Source organism: Lepisosteus platostomus, chromosome 13, assembly GCF_059453375.1.
Source record: "Lepisosteus platostomus isolate fLepPlt1 chromosome 13, fLepPlt1.hap1, whole genome shotgun sequence".
NCBI lineage: Eukaryota > Metazoa > Chordata > Actinopteri > Semionotiformes > Lepisosteidae > Lepisosteus > Lepisosteus platostomus.
In genome coordinates, this window is record NC_142623.1 from 14,779,953 (window position 1) to 14,806,393 (window position 26,441).

Genomic DNA, 26,441 nt, shown 5'->3' on the forward strand with positions numbered 1-26,441 from the left:
AAATGTGTTGTACTTTCTTAAGCGGAGGATTGAAAGAGTCTGAAATTTGCCTTCTCTGTCCCACGAGAAATACGGGGAAGTGTTTAAGCCTGTGAACAGGGGGCAATGTTTTTAGACAAAAGGAGGTAGGAGTCCAAACATATTGCTTAAGCTGATACCCTGGGCTTCCTTCAAGAATCAGATGGATACTCTTATGTTCTTATTGCTCATGCATCTTTCTCCTCCTGCAGGGGAGTACTGGATCGACCCTAACCAGGGGTGCCACCGTGACTCCTTCAAGGTTTTCTGTAACTTTACTGCTCAGGGGGAGACCTGCCTGTTCCCTGATAAGAGGGTGGAATCAGTGAGTAAACAGCTACATCGATTCACAGGAGACCTGACGCTGATGTCTGCTGTTCAGTGTTCATTTTAGCACAAACTGACACGTATTCCTCTGACCAGGTAAAGCTGGCAGCATGGAATCGGGAAACACCTGGGAGTTGGTTCAGCGAGTTCAGGAAAGGAAAAGAGGTACAGTCTTTTCATACGGATGGATTGAACACTGACAAATTCCATCTGGCGTTTCATCCATCAGATTGACAGGTTACGATTATCTTGATTAACATGCAAAATCGGTTTATGGAGCCAAGTTTGCTGAGGCAATCTGGGTAAAGCACTGTGCTGTATATCGCCTTCACTCCCTTCCGACCCTTCAGTCAGGAGGCCAGAGCCCGAAACCATTACAGTAGTGTCCCTGGCATAATCCTACGCTCGACAGACATTTCTTTGTCTGTAATTGATTCCCCTATTGGTTATTTCTGCAACTAATTTTAAAGCAAAGCAAGTGTGGGCTATATTCTCATGTTAATAAATTGCCAGGTAAGCATTATAGCAGCTTAATGACAGATCTGAGCCAAACAGTTCCAACCGTCCTTTCTTCAAAAAACATACAGGGGATCTAGTTCTGTTATAAAAATAACACTTTCACAAAGCACTTTCTCAGACGTCTTGTCTGTAAAGTAAATAAAACCAGGCCTGAAACTAGATTCTGTTAAGTGAACCCATTTTTTATAGTGTGTATAGCTGTGCACTTTGCTCAGTTTGTGAGCACTTTTTGGTCCACTTTCCTCACATGCTTTGTATACAGTGCTCTGAAAAGCAGGGCATGCAAAGCACTTTCTAAAATGACAAAAATGTCCCTATCTAAAAAAAATACATGAAGTGCAACTGAAACACTGTGCCTAGAAATGAATTTGTCTTGTGTCCCTGTGCAGTTCTCCTACATAGATGCAGATGGGAACGCGGTGCACGTGGTCCAGCTGACTTTCCTGAAGCTCCTCAGCGCCACAGCTCACCAGACCTTCACCTACCACTGCCAGAACTCCGCCGGCTGGTACGACACTACCTCTAGCAGCCACAGCAGGGCGCTGCGTTTCAAAGGCATCAACGACGAGGAGCTGTCCTATACAAAGACGCCCCTTGTCTTTGAGGCGGTGTACGACGGCTGTCAGGTACGCACATGTGCCTTCACTGCATTTCGGAAAGATTTTTGATTGTTACAATCTCGATCAAGTTGAAGTAAATGAAGCGTAGCAGAACAATCCAGTGGCAAAGCATTTGTCCGTATGCACATACACATACAGAAATGAATGTATTCTACCCAAGACAGAGTTTGCTTAACTCTCTTTTCTAACTAAGTGCACCACTTGAGGTGGTCCTGCTTTTTTACATTTAGAATCATCAATCGTCTTAACATCTTAGATCACAGTGACAACCCACCCCATGAAAAAGAACAGACGGGTCCTCTGTCCCTCATGAAGGGCGCCATGAGCCTGCTGTGCAGGGAGCTGGGAAGTCACAGGGGTTGCCAAGAAAGCCTAGACCAAGTGACACAAAACCACATCCTCAGTGTGTGATTTCACTCTCTACCTGCACTCAGGGCAAACACGTTTCCTCAGGAGCCCAAGGCTTGCACCTTACTTGTTACCTCACCTGAAACTCAGTCTTTAATTGACTGTACAAGTTGTTTCTATTTGTGAAAACCAGCTTGGAAGCTCCCCATTGCTCACAGCAGTGCGCTTGTGTTAATCTAACTATTGAGACAAACCAGTGAAAAACCCTTTTCCCATTTACTTACTTTGCAGTCCCGGAAAGGTTACGAACATTCAGTGTTGAAAATCAACTCTTTGAGACCGGACCCCCTTCCCATCAAAGATGTCACCGTTATGGACTTTGGCAACAACAACCAGAAGTTCGGGTTCCAGCTCGGTCCTGTTTGCTTCAACGGCTAAGGAAGAGAAAGGGATAAACTGATTTTTTTTTGTTAAAAAAAGAAAAGACATTTGTGATTGCCACAAGCAATATTTATATATCTTTTTGTTGTTTTTATTCTGTGGTGGGTTTGTGGTATGTTTTTTTACATTTTTTATAAACTAAGGAAAGAAATTGTCGGCCCACAGATGTGAGATCACTGGGACATGACCACTGCACGTCTAGCAGGGATTCAAGCGACTTTGATCTTGTGGGCAGCAAGGTGACTGGACAGCGCCCTGCACAGGCGGGGCACCACTGCACATGCACGTTTTATTACGGGATAATCGACAGCCTAGTTCTTGTTCCTCGTGTTACTTTACGTCTGCTCACAGAGACAATTTGCTTGGCTATTTTTAAACCCCTCAAAGAAGATTCTGAAATCCCCCCCCATTAAAACCGATAATTACAGCAATTATATATAGCACAGCGACTGGAGTTCTTTTTCATTTTTACAGGCAAGACAAACTTCACACAGCAGCAAAAAGCAACATATCCCTCATATTAAATGGAGCAAAGGAATATGTTACTTTTTGCAGAAACAATCAGGTTTCTCTGTGCTCTGTCCAGACAGATGCCTGTGCTGCACAAAAGGCACAATGCTCACAAATTGGTCAAAGGGTGTTTTGTATCACAGCAAAACAACCTTGTCCATTACCTTGTCAACCTTCAAAGTGAGGGGGCTTCACAATTTAGGGTGCTTCATTGGCTTAGATATCCTATGTGATATCTGCACATACTGTATTTTGCATTTTTTAAAGTCTTCCACAGCTGACACAATAAAAAGATGTGCTTCATTAAATGTATCATCATTGTAAAAAAACAAGCAAATGAGGCCTGAAAAGAAGAGGTACTTATGTGCAATCAAAAAAAAGAGTCCGTTGAGTAATTAAAGTCTTGGGGTGTGGAGTGAGACCCAGCAAACACTCAGTTTCCAGTCAGTTTGCAACCACGTGACAGTGTTGTTGCCCATGGTGAGAGCAGGCAACACGTTCATTCTCTCCTGTGAGAGACATCTGCTAACCTGGGCTAGTTTGAAACCTGTGATCAGTATTGACTGTTTCAGTGTCTCGCCTGGGGAGTCCCAGACTTCAGTTGAAGTGCAGCTTGACACCAGTACAACATTGCCTCAAGGATCCTTCGTACTGTATGCTAATCCTGCTTTTTTTACGCTTTTCATTGTGCATTGCTTTTTTTCTTACTGTTAAACTCAACAGTGGTGCTAAAGCATAAAAATATTTTTTATGTTGGGGAGGGGCGAGAGCATAGGGGGTTGAATACGAGGGTTCATGTAATGACGCTGAAAACATGCATGTTGTTCAGTTGGTACAACAGAAAAGGTGCACGTTCGCCATTAACAGCACTTCCAAAACTTAAAACTCAGTGCGACTTGCAGCTTGCTACCAGGAAGGCCAAGAGGCTCTCGATACCAAACTTCTTGCTAATATTACTGCGATTTGCCACCACTTACTGTATGTAAAGCAACTCATATTCGCACCCATTCATTAGGAGCAATCTGGGTGATACTTTGCTCAGGGGTACAACAGCACCCCTAGGTGGGGCGATGACGTTTGGTGCTAAAAAAACAAGAAGTAACTGAGAATCAGTTATTTATTATTTAAATATGTGGGCTTGAATATGGAATTACTGGAAAGTTTAATTTAATTTCAGCTTTCCCCCTGGAAGTGCTGTATATTTTTTATGTCTGAACAGATACCTGCACAGGCCTTGTACTGATACAAATTCAGATATGCACTATTGTTTCCTAAAAAAGCTTTTCTGGACACCTGCTGCCAGCATGCAATTTTTTAAACAGGTAGCCCAGATTGAAACCCTCTGCTCTGTAGTAGTACTTCAGTTCTTAAAGAAATTATGTCCTACTAGTTCGTATCACTGGATATGAGCACATGTACATAAACTAAAAAGTGCAATTAAACGTTTTTTTTCCCCAGCGTGGCATATTAAAAAAATGCATCAGGATTTTGTTTACCAGCACACCTCCAAATCCCTTCTATCTCCACCCTCCTTTTGTAGAGTCGATTTGTGGTACTAATTTTATAAACTGTACAGTTATTCTTTTAAGAAAACAACAAACCTTCGATTCCTGAATAAAAAAAAACTGTATTTGTAAAAAAAGAAGTGAAATAAAGTATTCTTTATTGAAGTACTCTGAAGTCTTGCTCTTGACAGTTTCCTCCTCCAACGGCACAAGTCTGGTGTTGGCGGCAGTGCTGCAGAAAGGCCTCTGTTTGTGTCTTAGTTCAGTTTTCTGCTGTGATGCTACAAACGGGAATCCCGCTTTCACAGCAAAGAAGTCATCCCCCTATGTGCCCTAGTGTCTGGGAAGAGGAATTGTATTTTCGCTTTCAGCAGTGTGTGTTCGCCTGCCCCCCTCCCAGCTTTACTGCCCTGTTTGAAACGCACTGGTTTATTTTTTTCCCTTTTTCTCGGCTTCTCCCCCAGGTCTGAGAGCACATCTCTGCCTCCCTCCGCTGCCTGAGCCCAGCTGTTCACGGCGCTCGGCCTCCTGCCTGAATTTTCTCTGCTGCTCTCTTTTGTTTGTAGAAATGTTATTTTCATCAGTTTCTTAGAAATCTCCAGGGAATGGCCCACTAACTCAAACGTAACTCCCAGACTCCAGCAGATGGGTAATGTGATCCAAGTGTACAACTGGTGATTATGCAAGGGCATGAAAGAATAAATTACAGTGATAATGTAAATTCTATCAAAATGCGTCGGTGAATGAATTACTTTCCAGATATGATCAAATCTAATTATCCAGTGCTGGCACTTTTCCGAGTGTCAGTCTTTTTTTCCCGAGCTCAAATTACTTAAGCAAACGACTCTCTCCACACATCGCCTGTGCCTGTCATTTCACACCGAGGAGCATTTTTAACAATTGAGAGACGTACGTTTCGTAATCCACCATAAAGCACAACAGCCACTTATCGGAATAATTATTTACTCCATTCAGCAGTTTTGTAGCGCTTCATTTAATGAGGGAATGCACAACTGGCAGAGGTTCGGACATTTTGGAAGACGGGGACAATAAAGACACCCCATTCTTCATTCACAGAAGACCACTTTCCCTACGATTTAGAGGGTCACCTGGCTGCAGTCCTCTATGACTGTAAACCTTACAGGTCGAGTCTTGGTTAACGTACAGATATGCCAATAAGAAAAGAGCATTTAGAATTTATTCAACAAGTATGCTGCATGATTCTTTCCAACATAGTCCCCTCTGTGTGCACATGTACACACTCCTGTCACCACTTAACCTGGTTAGAGACAGTCCCTCGCAATGCAACAGCACTGTGAATGGTACCCCAGACAGTTTTGCTCATTGTCATCACTGAAGTTCCAATTTTAGAACATTAGGAAGGTTGCAAAACCAAAAGGGGGGTCATTTACCTCATCTAATACGTTTAGAAGCTAGTAGCTAACTGATAATGAAGCTCTCATTCAGCTATGTCCTCCAAGAAGCCAGGATATCAAGGCAACATACTGTATGAGCTGAAAAATAGTTTGAAATTAACAGAGATAGGCATAACCTGTCCTGCAATGCTGAGAAAAAAACTAGCAGGCATAACCTATGGGGAAGGAAATTCAAATCTCAGGCATTTTGTTCTGCAGTGAGAGTGGCTGCAAGATGAAAGAGCTGCTTGATCCCACAGACGAGTAGTACTCATGTGCTCACCACAGAAGGACCCTCTCCAGCTGTGCTCAATACAAAGGAGCGCACACTGCTGTATACCGCATGCTGGTCTTCAAAAGAGGGGAATTTGCCAGGTTTCTGACGCACAGCCAAAGAGAAAGGCACTGGATCCAAGTTGCCTAAGGATGCCATCATCTTATCTCATCTTAGAGTGTCACGTCTGCTCTTGTTTAGAGATGCACTGGAGTCATTGTCGCAGCATCGCTCTACGTCACAGACCTCAGCAGCAAATAAGAAAAATAAAATGTTGAGGTTTTGCATTATACTCCACCAATGTGCAGTAACAAAGAAAAGCACTGCAAATCTAAGCAGAAATTGAGACAGGAAAGCAGGCAAACCTCCCTTGCCCCAGCCCATTCCAGGGTACAGCCATTACTGCCAGAGGAGTACTATCCACATTCTCTTCCCCCCCATCACATCTGCCAGAGAGAGACGCACAGATGCCCATCACAAGCGTAGCAGAAAGGCATCAATAATTAACGGTACAAGCAATGATGCAGCCTACATCAGGAGAGCACTGCTCCCCATGGTAATAAATACTGCAACAATAACCAATGTGTACCATGCACTTCTTAAGAGTGTGCAGTCATGCTGGTGATCACCAAACCTGTAGTGGACACACTCTGTTCCCTTTTCAGGTTTTACAGGCTGCTGGCTGCTAGCCACTCACTTGACTCCCAGTCAAATACACGAGCAATGCACAGCTGGCTAAAGGGCTCAGACGAGTACCTTGGCTGGTACAATCCCCAGATAACCAACCTGTTACCCTTGTCACACCTTCAGCTGGAGGCGTTCCTGCTAGAACTACAGAATGGGACTGGGCTGCAGCCACTGCAAAAGCCACACCACCTCAAACTGCTTCTGATGCTTGCAGAGGCCTGCATCCGAGCCAGTGGGGGCTCAAAGTATTTTGGCCAGTGAGTAAACAGGACATATTCACTGACAAATATGCTATTTTAAGTGCACTTGCATACAGTAGGTATGTACAGTATGACAGCAGTCCTTGTCCTATCATCAAGAGTGCCCTGTAATATGTAAAATCAGTAGTGGATCGATTGCTGCAAAATGATGGTCCTGCATCCTATGTGAGACAGCCTGCCTGCTCTCTGTCCGCCATTTATTTTGATCTATTACAAAGGCTTTGAAAAGCACCAAACAGTTAGTTCTGTTTCAAAGAGACTGCTGTTTTCCCAGGAAAGGTTACAGATCCTACACTAATGTTTCTGCTCTTATTAACTGAAATGCCAAACATTCCCAAAACTGGACAAATGCATTTGTTTTCTCACCCAGAACCAGCAGGTCGGGAAGCATTACAAGAATTACACTGAAGGAAAAAAAATGTACTGCATTTATAATTCTATGTAGAAGCAGCAAAAAAAAAAACAACTGCATATTAACGAGAAACAGATATGAACAAACAAATTGATCAACAAAACACAGCCACATGTTCGCCATTTGGAATCCTCCAATGCACTGTATCAGCTGAGAGGTACACAAGTGTGATGACTGGGTAACGTCAGTCATTTTCTGCTCTCTAGATACTATCACAGAATAACCAGCCTGGCTTTGTATTCACGAATCAACACCATTGTTATCCGTATGATTGTCTTTGATGACCAACAAGGGGAGCGGCGAATGAAATGCAGGGAAAATGAATCCCGCGATATTCCATCCACGGAAAACCTCACGGTTCCTGACTCGGGAGCTTCAGTTAATTATCTGCAGCATCAGCAAGCCTCCCAACTCGCGGCTGGAAAATCAAAGGAGTGCTTTCCAGGAAGAGGCAGCACCGGCGACGGTCTGGCCTGGGGGCACCGAGCTGCGAGCTGAGGAAAGCAATCTAGATTCCCGCTCTGCTGCAGAAACAAGTCCCAAGTGGCATGCAGCATGACTGGAGGGGGGATTTAAAACCGGGGAGAAAAGGGAAGTAAAAATAGGATAAATTGCGTGTTAATCTTGGTGGAGGCGGCTGGCTGCTTGCTGTGGTACAGATCTGGTACCGTACACTTTCCTCCCTCCACAGACCTGCCCTTGCACAACACAGTTTTTCTAACCAACATGCCAGACCATGGCAGAGATGCAGCACAAGCCATGGGGAACTGAAAGGGCATACATTGCAAAAACACTTACAATAAAAATACATACATTGAAATAAATAAGAATTATTAAGCCTGACATTTATTTATACATAAAAACCTGCAGCACTAAGAAATTTCGTTGGGTTGCTCAAACACTTGTGGCGACGTAGAGTAGCGGGTAACTCTGGGCTGAAGACTGCCTGGTTACGAGCTACAGACACTGCACGCGTCTGCGTAACAGATCGCTCTGTGGGGAGCAGCTTTTACCATACAGTGGCATCCAATATCTAATACAGGGCTGTGGAGGAGCCAGAGTGCAGGACAGTTAACACCCTGGACTGGACACCAGCCCATCACGGGGCAGACACACACTACACTCACACCATGGCCAGTTCTCCCAGAAGTCATTTAACCATCCAGTACGTCTTGGGACTGTAAGAGAAAATCAGAGCAAACACAGGGAGAACATACAAACTCCAAGCAGAGAGCACTACAGGTCCAGAATTAAACCCAGGGCCCCAGCGCCACGAGGCAGAAATGCTAACCCCTGGGCCACCATGCTGCCCTCATACACTGACATGACTAGACTAAATCACTTACAAGCTCTCCATGCAAAGCCCTCCAACATGAAACATTTATCTCACACTCTTGTGCAGACGAAACCAGGGCAAACGTTTGATATAAAGCTCTGTGTTTGCTTACTTAAAAACGACATTATCTCAATGGAGGGCTTTTTGCTTCTGTGTCGCCTCTCTCCACGATGGAGGAGGGCTGCGACAAGAGTCAGGAAAGCCATCGAGCAAACTGCCACTCAGACTAATTGCACACACATCTAAACGCTGGTCCTCTCTTATTGCAGCTATCAGTGACAATTATTGTTTGCAGATTAAAAAGGCACGCATCTACGACACTCTCCTGCCTGCTACAGAGTGAACAATGCCCCTTTGTGCTCTTCGACAATAGCAGCCATAATTATGTGCGGAAAGCTGCAGTACAATTTTACAGCTATTGTGAGGCTTTCGTTTCAGTCTTGTGCATTGGAATGAGTCCTTTGGCAGCAGTCCTCTGTGTGTACGGTTCATGGAACAAATGCAGATACCCCCTTCTACTGTTTGCGTGAAGCCCAACGAATAGCACAAGGCAGGGTGTGTTTTGGGCTGGAATGACATCCGTTCTGAAGCTTGGTGCCTTCTGTGCGGAGTTTGCATGTTTGCCCTTTGTCCACATGGGTTTTCCCCAGGTGCTACGGGTTGCTCCCACCTTCCAAACACAAGCTGTCCAGGTGAACTAATGTCTCCAAATGTGGTGTTTGTATGCTGCAACGGGCTAGTGCCCCATCCAGAGTGTAGCCCCACTGTGCGCCATATGATTCTGGGATGATGTCTGAGGTGTAGTGACTCATTCCCAGAAAAAAAGCAGCTTTCTGATAATCCAGTAGATGTTCTGTATAGATGGACAGATTTTGCAAAAGCACATATAGAGAAAAAGTTATGTCTGCCAGATTCTCTGATCGGTATGCTAGAACCTGACCAGTCTTGCATATTTCACCTGGTCACTTTCTGAAGAATCGCAGATCTCTGAACTTCTGTGCACTTACAGTATACTGTGCAGTTGCATAAATAAAAACACGGCTGATTACTTAATGAATTTCTTTGAGAAAGTAATAAAAGGAAAGTTTTTTGAAAAGTTATCTTTTACTGGGCGCAGTGTGTTTCTTGACTGTGATTAGCACTTTAGACAGATTTGCACATAGCAGTTAAGTCTGTTTACACTGCTAGGAACAACAAACAAAAAAAGCACAGAGCAGCCAAAGCGTGACGAGGAGTAATGCAATTGATATCTTAGCTTAGTTAATTCAGTTTGCATAAATACCAGCCTGCCTCTTTACCCAACTGAAAAATGAAGCCAATTTATAAAAGATGCAAAATGGGGACAAAATGAATAAAGAAGCAAAACACTAACATTTACTTAATTATGCACATGGTTGCTCCCTGGAGATCCTCAGCATCTTGCAGGACCTCACCAGACGTAATTATTTATACCCCTACAAATACTTGGGCTGCTTTTCTGCTTGTAACTGCGAAAAGAGAGGCACGTGCTTACAAGGAGCTGAGTTGCTCATGTGGCCAGTGCTGATCCTGGCTTCTACTGCACGAAGCAGGCAGAAAGAATGAGACTTCCGCTTCCACCAAGATGAGACACCAGCCCACCTCAGGAATAGCCTTTCAGCAACACAGAACAATCCTCTGGCTCATCCTCGTATAGCTGCTTCCGACACACAGCTCGCCAGGCAGCAGCTCAGAGCCCACACTGCACCGGGTACAAGTCTGGTGACCACATTAAAGAGCTTGCTTTTTCTACACTCACAGGCTGAAGAGTCAGGCTTAAACAGAGGAGACTATAGAAGAGACCTGGCACAAGTACTTAAAATCCTCAAAGGCATCGAAAAAGCCAACCCAGAAGACTTCAGAATCAAGAGTAAAACACAAACCAGAGGCTACAAAAGGAAAACCTGTCAGTTGTAGGAGACTGGAAGAAACTGACAAGACACGGCCGGTTGAAATCCTTGGATGAATTAGTGACTACATAACAAGCTGCACGGGGCAAAGGGCCTCCACTCACTTGTGATCTTTCTCATGTTTAGATGGAAAGAACTCGGATCATTTTTGAGCAGCACAAAATGACGAAAACAAATCACTTTCATTGCACAGGGGATCCTGCCACGCTTCACGGCACGTTTTTTAAAAAAAACACACAAATTAAAAAAAAATTATAGTGTAAATCTTAGCAAACAAAAGTGCAGACTGGAGGCAGACAAGAGGCTGCTATTTAATGGGCAAACACGTGAGCAAGAATGGGTACCTCCCAGCGGCCCCGTTTGCTGCCCGTGGTAAAAAGCGGCCTGCAGACGTCACGCTGCTACACGGCGACATCAAAAAGCAGGTTAAGCAGGAAGGTCAAACGCTCCAACCTAAAACCGCCGTCCCCTCCGTGACTCACCTGCGGCTTATCCCCGCGGTTGTGCCGCAGCTCGTCGCAGGAGACCGGGACAGAAGAACTCCCAGCTTGGCCCCGTGCTGCCAGATGGGAACTTAGCAGGTTCCCTTTCGAAAAGGAGCCATTAGTGCTGTCACCATCATCCTGGAAGCATCCTTTATTTATTGCTCCCTTAAGACAAGCTCTCCTAATATACTTCATATGATGCAATTACAGCACAAACTTAACATTATTTACTTCGACGGTAATATTCCAGAAAGAATTGCACGATTCATCTCACTGCACAGCTAAGTGCATTAAGGATAATTAGGATTCTAATTTGCTTAATTATTACTGGGAGGATTTTGCCCTATTTTTGCAGGGCTCTGATTTTTATTTAACTTTTTTTACAGCCCTCCCTTTCTGCTGTGAGTTCAAACAAAGCCTTTGCAGTAGCAGAAAAAGTCTTCAAAAGTGAAGGGGGAATTATGTTTTTTTATTTTCTGTCGTGTTTAATATACAGGAAAATCACTGTCTTCAATCTAAATCTGCACTGAAAGAGGTTTTACTATTGTTCTGCAAAAAACAGTTCTGAAAATAATTTTCACTGCCAAACAGCACACTTCTTTTCAAACAATCTCAGGAACCAAGAAAGACAAGCGAAAACAGCAGTTTCAGGAAAAATAAATGTCCATTAAGATGACACAACTCTAAGATGACATTTGTAAAAGTCTCAAGCAAACTTACATACAGTAGCACCTTTCACTGAGAAACAAAAACTCAAAATTTTCTGTACCAGCCAGATGTCAACTTAAAACTATGCATATTTACAGTATACTGTAAAAGAGCTTAATAAAATAAGGTGTTTATGATTTTCTGTGTAAAATACACCTGCATGCAGACATACACCAAAGGCCAAGTTCTAGATACAGTACTGTTAGAGTTGTTTTTCAGCTGGACCTATTCAAATAGACTGCGGAATCCTTAGAGATTTTATTTTAACCAGGCATGACAGGTCTCTAAAACCCTTAGACTGACATCAGCTGGTTGTATAATCTCTGGCTAACTCAGCTTTTTTTTTCAGTCTTTCAAATGCAACTTCAAAGCAAAGTAAAAACAAACTGCCATTAAAGAAACAGCTATTTCCTATACTGTATCTAGCCTGTTTACAACTGGTTTAGCATCCTAATGGCTGGAAAATTACCCTGATGACACTCTGAAGAGCCAGTCAATAACAACTAATTATTAATAAAGCGATGAATCAATACAAGCCATAATTGTGTGATTACTCTGCCCCAAAGGACATGCGCTACTTATTCAATTACAGACAATCACTTTGGCACTTCCAGCTTCGTCTCAAGGTGTTTGAGCGGATTACAGTAAAAACTAACAAAGCACACGGTGCAGGCTTCCTGAGCCGAGGCAATAATACAAAGGGGGACTGAGACTGATCGCCAAAGTTGCAGCAAAATCCAAATGAAACATTCTGTTTCTGAGCACATTCCTTCACATACCTACAGTGAATATCAGCAGTCATTCCTGAACTCTGCTGTTTCCGAGGCAGTGATCGGAACTGACGGAAAGCAGCTCTTCTGCTCAGCAATTGAAATTCAGTGACCCGGTGTCACAGCCTCTTCAGTCTGCAGAGCTCAGTTACTCATGCGTCCCACTTCCGCCTTAAACCAACTCAGCCATCCTGCCGCACACTCCTAGGAATGATGATGGCAGTAATCTGCCTCCCAGCACAATATCAAGGTCAGCACAGTAACCCACTGAGGCCCAGAGGTGGCTGCTCTGCCCCTCAGTAAACGTCAGCATCATGAAGAAGAAGCAAGGACCTCTGAGCTGCCTCGTTCCCTTGTTCAGAAACACTCTCTCAAACCAATCTCCCCGCCATCAGAGTGGTGCTTAAGCTACTGCCAAGCCTACAGTATACAGACGTTTATGGCCTCTTGTGTTCTCTACAGGTTTTTGGGCAACCAATTACACTCCATCTTGGATCTCTAGAGCACATGGCAATAAACATAACAAATACATTTTTCCTGCTCTTAAAATTCAGAATGTCTTAGAGTTGCTATTTATCTAGCGATAGTCTTGAAAGTTTCGGGGAAAAAAACATTTATCTGGGCACACCAGCACACATACTGTACACACCCACATGTGGAGACGTGGACTTTGTTCAGAGACCATTTCTTAGAGTAATCAAGAATGCTCTTAAAATAGTTCCTTACAGCCAAGTCACTGCTGGCCACTGCTTCACAAGTCACAAATGCGAGTCCAGAACATTCCCACCTTTTAAATTACAGTAGCAGGATCCTGACTTTATAAAGGACAATGTCACCTGGATTTGCTGGAGTGCGCTATGGTGTGGAATAAGCAGTGGAAAGATGGACACTAGAACTGACCTGGAAACAGAGGCACTCACTGTTAACTGGGGCCAGTATGGACGGGTGTTGTTTAGACTCATGCAGCATGTTTCCCTGGAACAGCAGCAGAGCCCAGGCACTGCTGTGAAAGCATGCTACACTGTTCCTGTGAGTTTTAAAAGGAGGTATGCTGGCCCTCCAGACCTGATGCTAGCTGTGACTGTTAACAGACAGCACCGCGGGATGATTAGAAACTTAAAGTGTCTATAAAAACATGGGGATAAGACTTCCAAAAGCAGCTGATTTACTGCCACTAGAAACAACACATCTCTCCGGTGTTGGGAAGGAGCAGTTAAGAAAGTGCCATAAAGAAACACAAACTCTGCCACCAAGACAGCGCTTTTCCTTTCAGTTTTGGGTTTTCTTCTGTGAATTAGAACTGAAAACCATCACTAAAATAACCAAAACTTGATTTAAATTCTGCAACTTGATGCTTCTGACACAACAGTAGTTGCCATGGTTACAGTGACATTGTTTCTCGTTCGTATCACCCTGTGGTGTGTGCACCGTGCTGGCATGGAAATATCATTTATGGAAACGTGGTAACTGGCATGATCTACTGATCTGTTCTTCTCTGTCCATTGTGAGTGGTCACCAGAGAATATCAGTCACGTGTTGTGACCCAGACAGGCAAGACCAACCTTAAGCACACTGTAGAGGAAAAGACACAACATCATCAGTCCTGGTCAATACACTGTGAAGGACTTAGAAATGTTGGTTGTGTGGAAGCCACAGAAAAATTAAACAGTGCTTTTGCTCTTTATTAATGTTATAATCCCCAGAACTGGACTGGGCAGTACATTAAAAAGCAGAATTTAAATCAAGGGATGGGATCACATAAGTAAGCTCTCACAATTTTGTACAGACTTTACAAAAAAAGATATTGTCGTGCTGGACTCTGACCAGAGAAGAGCATCTAGGGATATTACTAGGCTTAAAGAAATGTTCTTCACTGAAAAATGAAACTTTCTGGCCTTCAACACACAAAATGAATAATATTAAAGAACCTGCTTCAAGCACTTAAAACTCTCTAAGGCTGTGGTTCCAAAGCCTGTGTCTGCTGATTTTCATTCCAACTGGGCCCTTAATCACCAGAGCTCATTGATTCATGTAATTGATCTGCTTGCTTGTTTAGACTTTTTTCTAAACAAGAAAGCTGGTTCTTGGTTTCAATAATGCTAATCAAAATATATTATTTCCAATAACTTCAGCATACATAATTTTATACAGTCTTTCCTCAATTAGGAATTTGCTTGCTTATTTTTGTATAATAAACTCTTAATAGCTGATCAACAGACAAGTGGGAGGGACAATGTATGAAACCTTTTATTGCTTTGAGTCCAAATGAGAACATTTGAGCTGACACACTTGAACGGGGGTAGTTTCAAAACTCGGGAATCAGCACAGTATTGATAGCAATAACAAACGAAATACAACTTTTTAAAAGTTGAAAAAAATAAAAACACTAAAAAAACCAATGAAATCAAAAGACTGGATTTCAACTTTGCAGGAACAAGAATGTTATATCAATCAGCATATAAAACCTACTGCATGTCAGCTGCACTGGATCCCTGTAAAATCTAGAGTAAACTAAGGTTCTCCAATCACATATAAGATACTAAATGATCCAGGTCAAGGTTATTTTAAGGATTACCTCCAATAGTATAGTATAGTCTTGAACACAGATCTTTAAATTCTGACTTTTGTAACCCAGCTCCACACAGTGGGCAGCAGAGCATCTCACGTGCAGCTCACTCTTCACTGAAGCGTTTGATATGTACTCTTCAGTAAGTTCACTCAATTAATGCAAACCGTTAGCTTAACTGAGAAGCATTTTCACAAGATCAAAGCTATGCCAATGAAAGCAACTCTGACATATAATATACCATGACAAAACACTATGCACAAAATGGAGCAAACATAAATATCTGCATTTGGAAGCTTTGTGAGGGGAAGGCCTGAGAGAGAGAACCACACAGAGGCCTGACCAATCTTCTGCAGCAAGTAACAAACACACAATATCTGTCCAGGCTGGCTCGAAACTTCACAGCAAAAGTGAAAAGAAATGAATGAATGAAATGGCTTGGTGAAGAAAGTCTGCAGTGCAGAGTAATCTCACCACATATCTAGGTCAAATGCCACAGTGTTTCATTCTTAGGTTTTTCTGGTGTGCTCAACCCCAGAGAGCATGTCTGTTAGCAAGGCATGTATGACTTTTCTGGGACAGACTCTCATTAACAAATGAGCAGTCCTTGGGGGTGAATAAAGGACTTCATATAATAAATGCACTGTTCGTCTGATCACTAAAAGCCTGTTAATTTATTTTAAAATAAGCTTATTAGGATAATGACGGAGATAATGGCTCATCCATGACCACAGTGTTTAATAAAATATAGATATGCTTTTGTTTAAAACAGAATATATTATAAGACATCATGTATTATGATCACTATGATTAACTTTATTCAACTACATTTCTAAATGTGCGTATTTTTAAAGAAGCATTTAAAACCTATTACACTTGATAAACTGCAACATTTTCTGCATTTTGGCTTTTTTTCCAAGATTCATAAAAATTATTCAGATTACTCAGATCAAAACTCTGATTAAGAGTTTCGATAATGAACAACTGAATCAGAGGCATGGCAACCGGAGATGGATTTAACAGCTCAGGGAGCACAGTGCCATCTGATGCTGTCCTTTATTATACTTCCTGTCACAAATTCAGAGAAGTGCATCCTGACTTGCAAGGACAAGCTCAAGTAAAGATCTATCTGGATAAGCACAATCCTGCAGTCACAAAGCAACCAGCCAGTCAGCCTTTTATGCTGAAAAGGTTAGTACAGTCCTACAGCAAGCACAGAGTACACCAAGTACCCAGGCCAAAGAAGTCTGAATAATCCCAAAGTGAAAATAATCATGCTTTCCATGATTCTCAAAGACTATAAATTATTAGCAAACTTTTACAAGCATGTTCTAGAGTGTGCTGTGGTATTAGGAAAGGTGAAACGTTCAAATGGTCAAGACCAGAAACTTGGTTTAGGTGCACCCACCTCTAGCGCATTGCAGAGGGCAACAGCAGGCCTGGCTAATGGGTCAATTCAGACAATCCCAAAGGTTTAAAAGGTACTGCCAGGTGAATACAAAAAAACAGAAACAGCTTTACAAGCTGATACTGAGTTAAAGGGATGGATGTCATATATAATATTATTTAATGTTTAGTGCATGTGAAAATCACATGTGATCCCATACTGTACCTCCACAGATCTACTGTATGCTGTAGCTGTAATCACAGCGATTAGGTCTATTCTGTGATATTTTTGTATCGAACTTTTTATCGAACTTTAAATTAATATTTAAAAGAAAATGGACTATTTACTGCAGTGGTGCACAGCTCCAGTGCAGTGTCTGCAAGTTTCATTGCAGTACTGCCCTTAATGACCTATTTAAGCTAAAAATGAGCTTAATGTACAGTACCAATTTAATACTTTTCAAAGGACATCAGCTGTTGATAATTGGAAGACACCTGCAAAGCCTGCTTGACGATGGCACTCAAGGACTACAATTTAGGGGTACTAAACATAAAGGCTGTCACAAATGTGTTACCATAGGTGTCTAGAGAACAGCAGAAATACACTGAGTATCGTAAATGGTTCAATCAACAGCCACTTTGCTATGAGTCCAATACATTTTGAAGGAACATCTTAAAAAACAATGTATAGTGCAGCAAGCAGTATTCATTCCACTTAATTACAGTGCAGCAGTACTGCATTATGGCTTTTCCCGTCATAACAAAATGTTTGTGTTCATCAAAAATGCCAGGTGACTAATGTGACAAAGGTATAGCTCTGGCTAGGAAAGCTGTAGCAGTACACTGCAGCTCCACAGTGGGATGTGTTTGTAATAGCAGATGAAGGAGTGAGAAGAAATCACTGAAATCCAGACTCAGCCTTGCCAACGACACAGAGATGCCCTGCATATCCAGAGAGTACTATCTGCCAGCCACACTGTGCTACTGCAATGGAATTAAATGATTCATATCCCGTCCTTCCACACTGCTCTAAGCGACGAAGCTAAACAGCTAACTCAATGGCTGGCACCAATGGAGAATGTTTCGGAATTGCAAATCAGTTTGCCAGGGCTCCCTAAATTGAGGTAGGGTATAGAATAAGATACCAGCCAGCTGCACGGGGAAATAAGCATGACTGGGTGTGTCACCTGCACCTACTGTATGGTTCAGAATTCAAGATCAGGTTAACCACTAAAAAATGCAGAGCATTGCATTAATATATCATATGAAATCTCTTAGCTAGAGGTCACCTGAAAGGTCTTAAATACTGTATAAAGTGCAAGACAAAAGCACTCAGCTACAATCATAACAGCACCTGTGTCGAAATTTTGACATGACTTTTGGGAACAAGCATCACGCAGCTCAAACTAGACTAACAATACCTCTGCTATATCTTTTTCATCAGATTAAGAATGGACTACATATTGGTAATATTGATTTCATTGCTTTCAAAGTCACTAATGACACAAACTGCTCTTCTTGATAAAGATTACAGACGAACAAGTAATAGGTTTATTCCATGTTGAAAAAAAGAAGAAAGAGAACACAACATTTTGGCCGAAACATGTTCTCTTTCTTCTTTTTTCCAGCATGGAATAAACCTATTACTTGTTCCTTTGCAGCCTACGCATGCTGACGCAGCTACCCACCTGAAAGATTACAGACGCAGCCTCTGTATTTTGACACATATTTAAACTAAAAGGTAATGAATCAATGCATAGCATCAGTCAGGAAAAGCCCAGCTCACACATTATAAAAAATACAGTACAGTTCTAATTTATCTCAAACATATCGCCCAAAGGCATCCCAGAATGGTTTAAAAAGGAAGTGCAGTCCCAATTTCTCAGGCTCGTTTTTAAATCTTGGTAACAAAATTAATTCATTGACGTTATAGAAGAAATGTACAAACTTCAAACTAAGCACAAAATCATGAACTTTGTAAAAGTACTGCAAGTCATGATGTTGTAAAACTTGCATTCGAGTTCCCATGAATTGCAACGTGATGCAGTCCTTTCTGCTCACTAGTCTCCACAATGCCTAACGTAATGTGATGTATGTGAGACTAAATACAGGTTGTACAGCAGACGTTTCACCACAGAAATGTTCCAATGTGATCCATGATCTGCATGCAGAGCTAACAAGTAAGTAGAATTTGTCAGCAAAACCTCACCGAGCCATGTTGCCTCGTTCTGAATCACAGAACATGGCGCTGCTCTTACCTGGAAATTTAGTCTATTGTGTGATATAAATTGGAGGTTTTACACGTTACTGTGTACATTTTACTGTGGTTATTGCAGTTTGAAATATACTCAGTAATGCAGATTCTTTCTAACCCTGAAATATGAAAACAGAGTTGTAGTTCCCCTTTAAAACATTTTGAAAAGATCAAACCAACTACTGTAGGTTGTGAATTAGACAGACTTAACGGCAAACAGCACTGGCACCTGTATAAAGGGTTCACCACAAGTCCACAGCTTTCAGCACAAGCCTAGTTAAGAGATGAAAAATACCATCTGTCTCAGACTAAGCATGGCGTACAGTCAGAGAGCCTTACACCTCCAGACATCTGTGCAGAATCTCCAGGGAGAAAGACAGAAGCTAATTAGCTATTTGGCACCAACATCTTTAAACAGCAGACCCAGGCAGCTGTGCCATAGTTTCGGAAGGTCTCTCTCCAGGGAGCGGGGGACTCTTCAAAGCTCTCACCTGAACCTGTCTCGGTCTTTCTGTACAGTACGCCCCAGGGCCTGGGCTCCATCAGACACTCTCTCCCATCCAATTTCATTACAGAGCACTGCTCATTCAGCCTGCCTTCAAAACCGCCGGAGGCCACCACGATCCAACACCTTGTCTTCTGGGGACGGGCTATTCATCACCAGCTCTGCCCGGCCTTGCTGGACACAATCACGAGCCGCTTGGTCTCTGCTGAGGCATGGTGGGGCAGGAAAGTGCCAACAAACCCCCCAAAAAGCAGAACAGCAGCCTGCAGGCCTCATCACACAAGCAGCAGCAGTAAGTCAAAACACTCCACCACAAGAATCAGATAAAAACATGCTTATTTGCATTTCTGCAAATCTCCTTTTGAAATGTTTTGAAAAGTTTTTCACTTCCTCTGTTCTTTAGTTTGATTCCCCCAAATCCAGTGATTTTCACCAATGGTGAAAGGTAAACAAAATGTCTATGTAAAGCACTTCAGTGACACATTCTTTACACTTTAGGAGTCACCAGCACTAGATGTGCACAGAAGGCTTCATTTCCTTCTGTATTATGTGTTTCTTTATTAAGAGATGAGAGGAGGGGAAACTGATATTGTAAATAGAAACTAAACGATACAGATAGAGTAATCAATGAAAACCTTTACAGGCCTTGGTTCCTTAAGAAATCTTTATGCTATCAATCAGGAGTCTTCACGCAAGCTGGAGGGTTCAGGTCATTAGCTGGCCCTTGATTGACTATGCAATTATCTGCTAATTACACAACCTCCTAGCCTTTCCATCTCCTGGCCTGACACTGACACTTTTATTCGTCAAAGCTTAAAAGCCAATAAAGGAAGGACACTGCAGAGATCAAAAAAGGTACAATGTACAGTGTTCAAGATCATTAAGACCCTACTAAGTCCCTATGCTGAAGAGAGTACAGTAAAAAAAAAATCAAATAAACTCAACTGAATCCAGGAAAAAAAAAACACAAACTATTGTACAAAAAAATATGACTCTTGGCAATGTTATTATACCTGCACCTTTACACGTCCCTAGTGAGAACGTGGTGTGCACGGAAACAGGACAGAACATGACTCAGGCAGGGAGGGCATCCGAGTGGGATTCTTCCGTGAGCCAAGTCATTCCGAACGCATGAGAAGCCCACAATCTACACGGCACACACAGTGCACAATATACCAGCCTCCCACTGCACGTGGGGACCGCAGGCAAGGACTGATTAATGAAGCCAATCGGATGATTTATGGAGCTTGAGCAGCCAAGTAATTACACACTGTCCTCCTCAATACCTTGATGACCAGCAGCCGGCTCCCTCTGACAGCTGGGCTTGCCAACACCAATTAAGTAACGGGTGGACACTGCAGCAAGAGTACCTGCTGGCACGAAGTAAGACTTTGGAGAACCAGTGTCCAGGATCTGGGGAATCAGCAACTCTGAACAGTATTTAGCAATCAATCGATTGGACCAATAAAATCAATAGACCTTCATTTAACCTGAGTAATGAACCTACTGTAGAACTGAGGTTCTCTCATGCCCCAGTGGCCTCTAGGTAAGTGCATTGTGCACTGACACTGCTGGTGTGTCACATTAAAGCTCACAAATAGAAAAGGTCAATTCAAGTACATGTTGTACTTTCGAGTAAATACGATGGGAAATTACTGCAAATGCTTTGCGTGAAGTCCAACACTGCCTTATCATGCCACTAGGTCTACAAGAACAAGTGCTGTTTTTACCAAGTCCAAGGTGAAATTCAATGTTTTCCTGAATATTGCTGAGTGGTTTCAGATTTGTTCTATTGTTGTCTACTACAGTTATTGTTTTTAGGATCTTAGTTTAGTTTATTAACAGGTACAGTGCACAGCCCTGCACCAGAGTAACCTAAAAGCTCATTTATATCTGTACGCACTTATTCAATTTATTCCATATTTCATAAAAATATCATAGATTAAAAATGGTCAAATGCACAAAAATAATTGTAAGTTGAATTAATAAATAAGTCAAAAGTTGCAAGAATCACATTAGAAGACAATGACTTATCAATATCAATGACGTGATGTTATTAAAAGCCATCAGAAGATTAATGATTACATTTGATTTGCTTTAAGCCATGATTTCACTTCAGCTTTATACAGTACAGTATGTTAGAAAATTAGATGACTGTCTAATTGTAGATGGTCAAGTCATTACAAAAGGCATCCTAGCAGACAACTGTCTCTATTCACATACATAAAGGCATGTTAGCATGCTTTTTGTGTGCATTGTCATTGATGTATGATTGATAATGATATTAAGCATCTTGTTCAAGGCTCCAAGGCCATTGTGCTTAGTGCTTTGCAATAACAGAACTTTTTTTTTGTCCCTCAGGGAGGCTGAAAGACAAGTCTATTTATTAATCAACATATGTCTGCTACCAAAGAGAGAGAAAGAGAGAGAGAAAGAGAGAGGAATGTTCTAATAATTGGCTATAATTGATTCTCAGGTTTTTTTAATTAACTTTTGTTTTTCTCCTTGAGAGGGTGAAAGGAAAAATCAACTCTTTTTTTTTCCAGTGCTGCAATTAGGATTGAAAATAGTGCCTGTAAGGAACAAGTAACAATTAATCTATTTTTATACTATTCTGCAATATAAGACCTGGTTAAAAAAATCACAAGTTTGACTTACTGTAATACCACCTACACTGTAAAGACCTCCCAGTCACAGCTGAGTTCATTACTACCCGATCTTTAATTCCAACTGAAAGATCGCCTTTATAACTCGAGATCCCCAAACAAACACCCCACTCCCACCCTGTGTCTGAGGGTTGATGCATCAGAATGCCAAAAACTTACCCATCACAACCCCTGTCAAGTCAGGGCCTCCTAATCAGTCCTGGGAACACCCCACGTGTGCTGGTAATCACTGATCAATAAAAATGATAATTGCCTTTCCCTGCATGAGCGAGGCCTGGTTAATCAACGTTACCGGAGGCATTTAACGGGCAACCTGCTGTCACTCTCTCTGGCTTATTTTTATGACTGCACAGTTCCATTATTCCTGCTTGACGTAGGTTAATGCAAAATTGTTACAGTGCCAGGTGCTTCTGAAGTTAATGTCTTTTATTTTGCTCAATTACGCAATCTATAATTCATGGCTCTGTGATAACAGTCGAGGAAGATCACCAACTCAGCAGCAACGATTTCACGGCACCACTCCTATTCACCGCGTCGCATGTGCTCCGACCACATGCACTGTGATACAAACAGGCTAGTGAAAACCTGCTGTGAGAACAGAAAGCCCATGTAAAGGGGGAAAGAAAAAAAACGTTTCCTGAATTTTATACATTTCAGGGTGAGAGACAAACACCTGAACAGTACAGGGTAACCTGATCACAGGTTGTTATGATTTATTTTCCTTATCTTTTCCAACATTTTTAAATGACCACTTCATGTTTCAATAAATTAGATAACAGGTAGGGCAGATATTGATTTTTTGGCAATTGTTTGTCTCTCTGCCACTCCCCAATCAAACATTCCTCATTTTTAATCAATTCCGCTCACCTATATGGACCTTGTGCCAGTGCCAGGGGAAGGGAAGGGGCAGGAGTAGGATGTTGTTAAAGCCCATGCACACTGTAGGAGCAAGGCACCATAGCCTTCACTGACAGCACAGCAAGATCAGTCTCAAACCCACCCGTGCCAAATGGCCATTGTGCAATGGGGCTCATTCTGCTCTTGAGCCTGTTGTAATGGCAAAATTGCCCAGGAAAATTTACAGCACTGAATTCGCCCATAATGGGAAGAAGCCTGTCCACATAGGGAAATTAACCATCGTTTGAAAGAGGGACTGATAGGTTCCCTGCGAGAGCGACTGAATCCTGTCAGAGAGGACAAGTCATGGTGGCCACAGTGGTATTGGTGGTGAATCATAATACAGAAATACTGTAGAAGCCTACTGGTCACTGACAGCTGTTAAACATGGAGGAGAGCACCAGGATTGGCCAAAACAAAAATTTAGAGGCCTTAGGTCGCAAAGGAATTCAACAGTACTGACTGACTTAGGGGAGTATGTCTTTGTAATGTGCTCAAGTACAGAATGGGCCCCTGTAACTGCTGGATTATGGCTTTCCCAACCAGCACCTCTACTGCTTGAGTTTCTTGGATACTCACACACCTGCTTGAAACTTAGAGACGATAACTAGATATTGAACACACTTGCACTACAGCCCCCATTGTTACAGTACAGCTACACTTATTTTGCTCATTTACTGCATGAGAAGTGAACAAAAGACAGTTTTTAACAAAAACGGAAAGGATGAACTTCAGCCCTTAGAAAAGATAAATACTTGTAGCACAAATATCAATCAAGCGAGGAGAAAATTGAGATTAAACTACAGTATCTATCACACCCGCCTCGCTTCATAAAGGCAGGAGACACTTTTATTTTAATCATCTCTTACTCGTATACCTCTGGAGATGGTGGAAAAATCAGATTGGGTCTCAGAAGGCGATCTGGTCACAGCTCACAACAGAGAAGAAGATCAATTGAACTGAAGATCAATTCAGAACTTAAAATTTCAGAAGCACCCCACCTAACAGTGCTTTATAAATAAACCAAAAGGGAACCATACAAAACATTTTCTTATCTTCTATTACAGCTCATAGCCCCTTTCCAAAATAATTTTCAGCTTAATTTTCCATTTGCCTTCTTTATCGGAGAATCTTGTTTTCCCTTAAAAACATGAGGTAAAAACGCAAGTCAGCCATTTATGCAAACTGTCACTAGTGATGCAAGGAGACAAATGGAGCACAGAAAAGATTAAGCAATTCCAGATAAGACCATTTATTTTAGTGTCTTGGTATTAAAGATTTCCCTTGTTAAGGTTAATTGGGGGACGCACATAAAAATGCTGTACAATATAATTGAGTTACGGCCAAAACCAGAATTTATGCTCTAATTACTACTTATGGTATTTCTTTGTCCATCCCTTTAAGAACTGTTTTTTTTTTAGCACATATAACACTGTTTTGCAGGACTTGTTATTCATGAGAAGAGCTACCCTGGGAATCCTCCACCAAGGCAGCATGAACATTGAAGAGAAAAATCAAAGCAGTTGTATAGGTGTGGTACCTGGGGACTCTTTGCCAAAATTGTTTGTCTCAGCAGTTATTTCCTCAGGTCATAACTGCGCTGTGTTGTCTACGACCTGGACCTGGGTGAGAAACAATCGTGATCCAAAACGTCTGTGCTGCATCAAGTCTGTTTAACAGGTGTAACAGAAAACCCAGGCAGAGTCCACTGGAGACGACCCCCCCCCATCAACCAGGGTCACCCGCAAGAGTTTGGAGATCCTTGCTTTTGGCTCGGCTCACAGCAGACACGTGCTGAAGCAGTGCAGGGGTGAGGAGAGCTAAGGCCAGCAGCATAGGTGCAGGCCTTGGAATCTGCACTGTGGCATTTATGTTCTTAGTTTTAAATGCTCCTGTTTCCCCACCCCAAACAATCTGCACCCTAGCTCAAAATGGGAGTAAGTGTTTGCTGCAGTAAAAGAGGGGGGATTTTAATAAACCTCTGCAACCCAGCTGACAAACTACTACTTCAATAATGCTGTGTTATTAATCAAATGATTAAAAGAGCCCTGTGATAGACTGGTGTCCTTTCCACGGTGTATCCCGCCTGTTGCTTGCCGGGATGGCCTCCAGCTCACCTGCGACCCAGAATTGGAAAAAGTTCAAAAACAAAGGATGGAGATAACTGATGGATGAAGAGACTAAAGCCAGTAGCACTGATAAAACAAGTATTGCCTGCAGTGTCTCTAGTTCATACTCATTCCTGTAATGTATGGTAGTGAAATGAGAGCATCCCATTCACAGTTTCTGGGATATTAAGTGTGGGCCTCTGTTATGATTCCAAGGGAAACCTCCAGGAATCAGCATACAGTAGATTGCCTTCAAAGGTGGGATGTTTGCAAAACACTCAGGGTGCCCTATCAAAGGCCCTTTTATGGGGAAAACTGACAAAATGACCCAAAGTCACACATGCTAAACTGTTCGCACAGGTGGTCCTCTGATGCTCCTTTCCTGCTGCCTTCTCCTGTTCAACGGAGGCTCCTCATCAGTGCCGTGTGATTAATTCTACCTCATCAGCGGGACCTGACAGAGCAGTGCTGGGGCGCCACAGGCTCCCAAGACCCAGGAGTAACTCAGCCCAATCAATAATGACCCATAATCTGCTGGCAGCAGTGATGAATGTGGAAATGAGCTCCGGTGTCCTTGTCTCTTTGCGCTGGACACTCGCTTACCTGATTGATTTTTTTTCTGCTTTCCTTTATTTTCTTTCCCCACTCTCTCTTCTCCTCCCCTGTCCTATTTTAACAAGGCCACTCCGCTTTCCCATTGGGACCTCTATCAAGGTTATCACTGGAATAAGTAGAAAGGCTTTCCCGTCTCTTTTTCAGCGATCAATTTTTTATTACACCTAAAGCCCAAGTCATAAAAAGTGACCTTTCCTGCTGATAGCAGAATAATAATGTAAAAACACAAAACAACAGAACTAACACACATTTTCCCATTCAGCACAAACCTTTAATTAACTGTTTTTCTGATGGGAGGAAATCATGACATGAGCAACATCAGATATTGCCCGGATATGTGCTCCGAAACCATTTGATGTGGTTTCACGTTTCCTCTATTTGCTAGCTTGGTTCACATCCCTTTCGTTGACTTTGCCCTTTGTCCTGCTTGAACAGTTACTTTTGTTTCCATTCTGCCCAACCTTTGCAGTAATATCCAAATTGAAAAAAAAAACACTGACTTTGGCTGTAATGTGCAGCACAGAATACAGGGTTACATCAGAGCCTGCAGATGAAACAAAAAGCATAGCAATGCTGAACTTTTCCATCTCTCTGACAATGTAGATTTAGCATGCACCTTTTTGTTTTTAAAGAGCCAGAAATACAATGCAGTAAAATCAGTGCCCACATCTCAAAAGGCCCTCCAAATATGCTGCCAACATAAGCTGTGGGTTGAAAGCCACAGGAGATTTAGATGCCTGAAGGAGAGGTACTTTCTTAATGAAGCATGTCCACAATAAATCTTGGAGATGCTATCCCTCATATCCAAACTGCTTTGTTATAATTTCAGCCACGCTTGTATGACATGCAGGATTGAATACGCTGAGCAAGACCGACATTGA

General features: G+C 42.3%; 1 protein-coding gene and 1 long non-coding RNA gene across 7 annotated transcripts in view; one reads left to right on the forward strand and one right to left on the reverse strand.

Annotated features, from left to right (window-relative positions):
• The window catches only part of LOC148650032 (uncharacterized), a 201,134-nt gene extending 196,678 nt beyond the window's left edge, over positions 1-4,456 (forward strand). For all 3 annotated transcript variants that reach the window (XM_088603407.1, XM_088603406.1, XM_088603408.1), the window contains 4 exons: positions 231-343; positions 442-510; positions 1,254-1,490; positions 2,124-4,456. In XM_088603407.1, coding sequence (XP_088459533.1) covers positions 231-343; positions 442-510; positions 1,254-1,490; positions 2,124-2,270 — 566 coding nt within the window. In that variant the 3' untranslated portion in view covers positions 2,271-4,456. The remainder of the gene's footprint in view (positions 1-230; positions 344-441; positions 511-1,253; positions 1,491-2,123) is intronic.
• The window catches only part of LOC148650036 (uncharacterized), a 195,124-nt gene that overhangs the window by 6,971 nt on the left and 161,712 nt on the right, over positions 1-26,441 (reverse strand). For all 4 annotated transcript variants that reach the window (XR_015926000.1, XR_015926002.1, XR_015926001.1 and 1 more), the window contains 2 exons: positions 2,117-2,266; positions 1,759-1,856 (listed from right to left, as the gene is read on the reverse strand). This is a non-coding gene — a long non-coding RNA (uncharacterized LOC148650036). The remainder of the gene's footprint in view (positions 1-1,758; positions 1,857-2,116; positions 2,267-26,441) is intronic.